Below are 8,523 nucleotides of genomic sequence, written 5' to 3'. Positions count from 1 at the left end.
TTTCACAGCGGACTGCGAGTTCAGATGACACAGGCGAAGGTTCTTTGAGCGGGTCACATTACTAGTACACGAGTCATTCAGTGAGCGTTCCTGACACGCAACAATTTGGGGTAGAGATGCACTATAAGCATTGTACAGTCCAGAGTGGAGAGGGGACGTAGCTGTCGGAGGATGGTCAGTGTCAGAGTCATTGCCGTTAGATGACGGCGACAAAGCGTCAAAAGGCAGCGCCGGAGCGACGTCGGAAGGCAGCGCCAGAGCGACGTCAAAAGGCAGCGCCGGAGCGACGTCAGAAGGCTGCGCCGAAGCGACATCAGACGGCTGCGCCGGAGCGACGTCAGAAGGCAACGCCGGGGCGACGTCAGAAGGCATCGCCGGAGCGACGTCAGAAGGCTGCGCCGAAGCGACATCAGACGGCTGCGCCGGGGCGACGTCAGAAGGCAGCGCCGGAGCGACGTCAGAAGGCTGCGCCGAAGCGACATCAGACGGCTGCGCCGGAGCGACGTCAGAAGGCAGCGCCGGGGCGACGTCAGAGGGCAGCGCCGGAGCGACGTCAGAAGGCAGCGCCGGGGCGACGTCAGAAGGCAGGGCCGGAGCGACGTCAGAAGGCAGAGCCGGAGCGAAATCGGAGGGCAGCATCCGAGACCCAGAACACTGAACAAAACGTCTTTCGTTCCTCCCCCCTCTCATGGAACGTCGTGGAAGATTCCTAGCAATACCAAGTTGCTTCAGTGTAGAGGTGAGGGTAGGGGAAGGAACCTGCACTGAACAACTTGCCATAGACAAAAGATCAGTACGGCTGTACTGCACTGGATAGGGGGTGTGTCCTTTGTTATGGCCTAGTGCACTTGCACCAAACCAGCCATCGCTGTCTACGGAAGATGTTGTGAGTTGTTGATCACGCTGCGGTGTTGTGAACACTCGGTCATCCTGCCTGCCAAGCAACAATGGCAGGCCCACTGTAGATCGTAGAGTCAGGGTATGGAGAAACATAAGAAAGCCAATAACTCTGGCATCCTGTGGAAACATTCCACAAAAAGTATGCCAGAACGGCGGCCACATCTTCACGGACGTCTCAGACAAAGATACAGACTGAACAATGACGGAAAACAGCACAAAAACAGTAAAAACCAGGAGAGGTCAGCAACAACGCCTGTCAGGGCGCGTGAACATCACTCAGGCTCAAGCCGTTCATCACAAGCAATTTCCCAAGGCAAGTAATATGTAAGTGATCCACGTGTGAAAACAGAACAGCGCGATGACAGCCAACAATTCTATCCCCGACTGACAAACACGGTAACACGGTAACACTGCATGCGAACTGACTTGGGTCAACGATCAAACCAGCACGGCCCGACCTGAATTTGTTGCGCTGCCATTATCGTGCGCAATTCTGGTAAAAATATAAACCCGGTATGCCGAATTGAGTATAACGAAAGCCGATGTCAAATATACACAGGGGACCACAGGGGTATTTTAAAATGACTTTCAAAATGTAAAAGCAGATAGCAGACCTTTTTATAAGCAATATGAATGACTGAATGTCCACATACAAGTCGAATGACGCCGTCCATTATGCTGACAAATGGGAACTAGCTTTGCGCATGAATTCATTGACATGAATTTCGACTGCGGAGGCTTTTGGGAAGCTGAAAACAGGCACGGGCAGGTTTTAGTGGAAAAAGTTAGTGTTTTTAATGAAAACGTCGGAGTAATGGGATAATTAGCTTACACACCTCGTCCTGAATATCTTGCATATTTTCCCTCGGGTCGATTTTCAGGTATTACCTCGCCAAAGGCTCGGTAATACCTGAAAATCGACCCTCGGGAAAATATGCAAGATATTCAGGACTCGGAGTGTGTAACCTATATTTATTCCCCCCTCTGCTTCTTTACCTCTGTAAACTTGTAGGGGTAGTTATTTTTCGATAATGACCCAGCAACCAAACAAATAACGACCCAGCAACAGCCTGAATCCTCGATAGTGCAATGGGTTGAGAGGTTGTTCTGTTTCGGTACTACTTTTTGCGACTGAAAAGTTCAGAACGCTCTAATGTACGAAGTATACATCTCTGGAGCAAACAATACAAACATACCGCATTTAAATTAACAACTACAGGCCTGAACACATGAATCTCCATATAAAATCCATGAGTTCGGTTGTTTTCTGAATCTCATCTGCCGTGGCTCAAGCCGTTCATCACAAGCAATTTCCCAAGGCAAGTAACTCATACTTTGTCTAGCGACAAGAGTAGTTCCCCTTCTTTTCACTCAGTTCCTTCGACAACAGACTGCAATCCGACGGTCAGTTTTCAACAATATTTCATTTAATAAACAGATCACACGCAACCAAATGCACACATCTCATCAATTTAAACAACATAAAGGGGTTTCATACACTATTTTCCCCGGAAAACTGAACTTCATACAGTTTTTAACGTTGGAACACGGGTGCAAAAGTTCGTCTGCTAGTCCCATTTGACGAAAAAACATTACCCTAAGCGATACCAAAACATATACAGAACACACAATATCTGCCTTTGCCGCCACAGCAGAATAACAGCATATCTGTGTACTTGATTTTAGCCTAAAATAGGAAAACTGACAAGAAGTGTTAACAGAATGGAATGATTTGCACGGAACTATACAACCGCGCATTAATCGATCGCCTGCGCAGGTTGACTGGTTGAGAGAATAGGATTCGATCAAACTTTCGCAAAAAACTCCTCTTTTCTTTGAATAACTGAAGAAAGGAGGAATAAAGAGGTTACACACCTCGTCTCAGTGATTATCAAAAATAATGGTCGAAGTTAGCGGATCATGAAAAATGCGAGCTTTAGCGAGCTTTTTCATGACCGCGAACTGAGACCATTATTTTTGATAATCACTGAGACGAGGTGTGTAACCTCTTTATTCCTCCTTTCTTCAGTTATTCAAAGAAAAGAGGAGTTTTTTTGCGAAAGTTTGATCGAATCCTATTCTCTCAACCAGTCAACCTGCGCAGGCGATCGATTAATGCGCGGTTGTATAGTTCCGTGCAAATCATTCCATTCTGTTAACACTTCTTGTCAGTTTTCCTATTTTAGGCTAAAATCAAGTACACAGATATGCTGTTATTCTGCTGTGGCGGCAAAGGCAGATATTGTGTGTTCTGTATATGTTTTGGTATCGCTTAGGGTAATGTTTTTTCGTCAAATGGGACTAGCAGACGAACTTTTGCACCCGTGTTCCAACGTTAAAAACTGTATGAAGTTCAGTTTTCCGGGGAAAATAGTGTATGAAACCCCTTTATGTTGTTTAAATTGATGAGATGTGTGCATTTGGTTGCGTGTGATCTGTTTATTAAATGAAATATTGTTGAAAACTGACCGTCGGATTGCAGTCTGTTGTCGAAGGAACTGAGTGAAAAGAAGGGGAACTACTCTTGTCGCTAGACAAAGTATGAGTTACTTGCCTTGGGAAATTGCTTGTGATGAACGGCTTGAGCCACGGCAGATGAGATTCAGAAAACAACCGAACTCATGGATTTTATATGGAGATTCATGTGTTCAGGCCTGTAGTTGTTAATTTAAATGCGGTATGTTTGTATTGTTTGCTCCAGAGATGTATACTTCGTACATTAGAGCGTTCTGAACTTTTCAGTCGCAAAAAGTAGTACCGAAACAGAACAACCTCTCAACCCATTGCACTATCGAGGATTCAGGCTGTTGCTGGGTCGTTATTTGTTTGGTTGCTGGGTCATTATCGAAAAATAACTACCCCTACAAGTTTACAGAGGTAAAGAAGCAGAGGGGGGAATAAATATAGGTTACACACTCCGAGTCCTGAATATCTTGCATATTTTCCCGAGGGTCGATTTTCAGGTATTACCGAGCCTTTGGCGAGGTAATACCTGAAAATCGACCCGAGGGAAAATATGCAAGATATTCAGGACGAGGTGTGTAAGCTAATTATCCCATTACTCCGACGTTTTCATTAAAAACACTAACTTTTTCCACTAAAACCTGCCCGTGCCTGTTTTCAGCTTGCCAAAAGCCTCCGCAGTCGAAATTCATGTCAATGAATTCATGCGCAAAGCTAGTTCCCATTTGTCAGCATAATGGACGGCGTCATTCGACTTGTATGTGGACATTCAGTCATTCATATTGCTTATAAAAAGGTCTGCTATCTGCTTTTACATTTTGAAAGTCATTTTAAAATACCCCTGTGGTCCCCTGTGTATATTTGACATCGGCTTTCGTTATACTCAATTCGGCATACCGGGTTTATATTTTTACCAGAATTGCGCACGATAATGGCAGCGCAACAAATTCAGGTCGGGCCGTGCTGGTTTGATCGTTGACCCAAGTCAGTTCGCATGCAGTGTTACCGTGTTACCGTGTTTGTCAGTCGGGGATAGAATTGTTGGCTGTCATCGCGCTGTTCTGTTTTCACACGTGGATCACTTACATATTACTTGCCTTGGGAAATTGCTTGTGATGAACGGCTTGAGCCTGAGTGATGTTCACGCGCCCTGACAGGCGTTGTTGCTGACCTCTCCTGGTTTTTACTGTTTTTGTGCTGTTTTCCGTCATTGTTCAGTCTGTATCTTTGTCTGAGACGTCCGTGAAGATGTGGCCGCCGTTCTGGCATACTTTTTGTGGAATGTTTCCACAGGATGCCAGAGTTATTGGCTTTCTTGTGTTTCTCCATACCCTGACTCTACGATCTACAGTGGGCCTGCCATTGTTGCTTGGCAGGCAGGATGACCGAGTGTTCACAACACCGCAGCGTGATCAACAACTCACAACATCTTCTGTAGACAGCGATGGCTGGTTTGGTGCAAGTGCACTAGGCCATAACAAAGGACACACCCCCTATCCAGTGCAGTACAGCCGTACTGATCTTTTGTCTATGGCAAGTTGTTCAGTGCAGGTTCCTTCCCCTACCCTCACCTCTACACTGAAGCAACTTGGTATTGCTAGGAATCTTCCACGACGTTCCATGAGAGGGGGGAGGAACGAAAGACGTTCTGTTCAGTGTTCTGGGTCTCGGATGCTGCCCTCCGATTTCGCTCCGGCTCTGCCTTCTGACGTCGCTCCGGCCCTGCCTTCTGACGTCGCCCCGGCGCTGCCTTCTGACGTCGCTCCGGCGCTGCCCTCTGACGTCGCCCCGGCGCTGCCTTCTGACGTCGCTCCGGCGCAGCCGTCTGATGTCGCTTCGGCGCAGCCTTCTGACGTCGCTCCGGCGCTGCCTTCTGACGTCGCCCCGGCGCAGCCGTCTGATGTCGCTTCGGCGCAGCCTTCTGACGTCGCTCCGGCGATGCCTTCTGACGTCGCCCCGGCGTTGCCTTCTGACGTCGCTCCGGCGCAGCCGTCTGATGTCGCTTCGGCGCAGCCTTCTGACGTCGCTCCGGCGCTGCCTTTCGACGTCGCTCTGGCGCTGCCTTCCGACGTCGCTCCGGCGCTGCCTTTTGACGCTTTGTCGCCGTCATCTAACGGCAATGACTCTGACACTGACCATCCTCCGACAGCTACGTCCCCTCTCCACTCTGGACTGTACAATGCTTATAGTGCATCTCTACCCCAAATTGTTGCGTGTCAGGAACGCTCACTGAATGACTCGTGTACTAGTAATGTGACCCGCTCAAAGAACCTTCGCCTGTGTCATCTGAACTCGCAGTCCGCTGTGAAATCAGGCAAACCAGAAGCAATCTGTGACTTTATTCTGGAACAAAACCTAGATGTGATGTTTCTGACAGAAACTTGGCTAAGTGATACTGGCCATGAAGCCACATGCCAACTCTTGACTCCACCTGGCTATTGTTTAAAGTCATGCCCCCGATCCTCTAGAGGTGGTGGGATTGCTGTTGTTTTCAGGAAGTCGTTGGAACCTTTTGTTACTTTCAGAACATCCGTTCCTTATGAACACACTACCTTTGAAGTTGTAGAGATGGTGATTACCTGCTCTGGCACTAGCACTTGTGTGATCTGTATATACCGCCCTCCCCCCAATGCAAAGAACAAGTTCACATTCCCCATGTTTCTCACAGAAGCTGAAGAAATGCTTGAACATCACAACACTCACACCTCAAACATCGTCCTCATCGGCGACTTCAACATACAATTCGACCAGCCACAGAACACCGACACAAGACAGACGATGGACCTTCTTGACTGTCACGACCTCAAACAGCATGTAGACGCTCCCACACGCAAAACACACATCATTGACTGGATTGTCACCCATGAGTCCACTGACCTGGTGTACGACATCCTGCTGAATGACTACCTCAGATCCGATCACTCTGCAGTTTTGTTCTCTCTTAAAATGGCCAAACCATCCAAACAGAAAAAGCGCGTAGTCCGCCGTAACCTCAAAGAAGTTAACACTGACACATTTCGCGCAGAAGCAGCCCGCCGACTGCTTGATCCTCCGGTATCCTCAGACCCTGTACGTCATTACGACTCCACTCTCAGCACACTTCTCGATGAACATGCGCCCGCAAAAACCAAACTCATCATAGATAGGCCTTCTGCACCCTGGATCACAGCTGAAGTTAAGTATGCAAAACAGTTGCGTCGCCGAGCAGAGAGGAAGTCGCGAACCTCAAAGCTGGTAGTTGACAGACAGATTTACAACAAGCAAAAGGAACATGTTCAGACACTCATCGCAGACGCCAAACAATCGCACTACAGCACCAAAATCTGTGAAACAACCTCTGCCAAAACACTCTTCTCCACAATGAATGACCTTCTTGGCTGCTCTTCTGCTTCTCCCTTGCCCAACAACATCGACCCCTCCAAACTGTCTCAAGCTTTCTCTGATTACTTCCATAACAAGATCCAAACCATCCGTGACAAACTAGACAAAATCCCACACCAAAACTCTGAAACTCCTCCTGCATTTACAGGCACTCCCTTCACACACTTTCAGCCTCTCACTCTCACTGACCTGGAGAAAGTCCTCAAAGAAATGACCTTGAAAACCTGTGACCTTGACCCTCTTCCCACACAACTCTACTCTGACTGTCTTCCTGAACTCCTCCCTTCTATTCTCAAAATCATCAACACTTCTCTGCAAACAGGCACTGTCCCCAACTCCTTTAAGACTGCTATTGTCAAACCTCTACTGAAGAAACCATCGCTTGACCCAAACACCCTCAGCAACTACCGCCCTGTCTCAAACCTTTCCTTCATTTCCAAACTCCTTGAAAGAGTCGTCCTGAAACAACTCAACTCTCACCTTCTTTGCAACAATCTTCTCTCTCCGCTTCAATCTGCCTATCGTCCTCACCACTCCACCGAAACTGCCCTTCTCAAAATCACTAATGATCTCCTCCTTGCCACTGACCAAGCTGAAATCTCTGCCGTTGCTCTACTTGATCTATCAGCGGCCTTTGACACAGTCGACCACAACATCCTCCTTCAACGCCTTCAGCACACCTTTGGTATCCATAGCACAGCTCTTTCTTGGTTCTCTTCTTATCTTACCGACCGCTACCAGACTGTTTCGATTGACAAACTGAACTCTGACCCCATCAGGCTTGAGTGCGGAGTCCCTCAGGGCTCAGTCCTTGGGCCTGTACTATTTACTCTCTACACTCAACCTCTTGACCACATCCTTGACCGACACAACGTTCTCCACCACTCTTTTGCCGACGACTCTCAACTTCACAACAGCTCTTCCCCTGACCAGTCTGAATCTCTTCTTTCCTCTATCTCTGACACTATCACTGACGTGCAGAATTGGATGACAGAAAACAAACTTCAGCTCAATAGCAACAAAACTGAAGCTATCCTAATAGGCACTACATCCAAACTCTCCAAAGCCACCTCCGACTCTCTTCAACTCTCTGACTCTTCTGTCCCTCTGTCTTCTGCTGTCAAAAACCTCGGAGTCACTCTAGACAACACCCTTTCCATGAAACAACACATCTCTTCTGTCTCTCGCACCTGCTACTTCCAACTCCGCCGCATCGCCACTATCCGCAAATACCTCACCACAGATGCTACCGCCAAACTGGTCACTTCCACCATTCTCTCACGTCTTGACTATTGTAACTCTCTCTTGGCGGGTCTTCCCTCTTCTTCTATCTCTCGTCTCCAACGCATTCAAAATAGCTCTGCCCGTCTTGTCCTACGAAAGAAAAAGAGAGATCATATCACCCCCCTCCTACATCAGCTCCACTGGTTGCCCGTTCCTGCCCGTATCACCTACAAAATCAACACTCTCACCTACAAATGCCTCCATGGTCTCGCCCCTGCCTATCTCTCCGACTCTCTTTCTCTCTATGTCCCTTCACGAACACTCAGATCATCTGCCGACTCCCTCAAGCTCAACATCCCCCACACCAAACTCAAAACAGCAGGTCAACGCTCATTTTCTTTCCAAGCACCTAGCCAATGGAACACACTACCTCTCCCCCTCCGCCAACAACAGTCCCTCGAATCATTCAAATCTGCACTCAAGACATTCCTTTTTTCCAAATAATCCATGCATTATACACTGCCCACCCCATCCCACCCTGAATAACTGTACATA

General features: G+C 47.9%; 2 protein-coding genes across 2 annotated transcripts; one reads left to right on the top strand and one right to left on the bottom strand.

The window, feature by feature from the left end:
• The first annotated feature begins 200 nt into the window (after positions 1 to 200).
• On the top strand, positions 201 to 713 carry LOC138961317 (uncharacterized). The gene has a single exon (XM_070332918.1). The coding sequence runs from the start codon at positions 201 to 203 to the stop codon at positions 711 to 713; it is 513 nt and encodes a 170-aa protein (XP_070189019.1).
• Positions 714 to 4,960: 4,247 nt separating this feature from the next.
• On the bottom strand, positions 4,961 to 5,473 carry LOC138961316 (uncharacterized). Its single transcript, XM_070332917.1, has one exon. The coding sequence runs from the start codon at positions 5,471 to 5,473 to the stop codon at positions 4,961 to 4,963; it is 513 nt and encodes a 170-aa protein (XP_070189018.1).
• Between the last annotated feature and the right edge of the window lie 3,050 nt (positions 5,474 to 8,523).

Source organism: Littorina saxatilis, linkage group LG3 (genome assembly GCF_037325665.1).
Source record: "Littorina saxatilis isolate snail1 linkage group LG3, US_GU_Lsax_2.0, whole genome shotgun sequence".
Lineage (NCBI taxonomy): Eukaryota > Metazoa > Mollusca > Gastropoda > Littorinimorpha > Littorinidae > Littorina > Littorina saxatilis.
Note: the sequence above shows the minus strand (reverse complement) of the source record. Positions and strands in the feature narration are given on the sequence as shown.

Bases quoted from the DNA above. Each gene is read 5' to 3' on its own strand.
- LOC138961317 (XM_070332918.1), top strand. From the start codon at position 201: ATGACGGCGACAAAGCGTCAAAAGGCAGCGCCGGAGCGACGTCGGAAG.
- LOC138961316 (XM_070332917.1), bottom strand. From the start codon at position 5,473: ATGACGGCGACAAAGCGTCAAAAGGCAGCGCCGGAGCGACGTCGGAAG.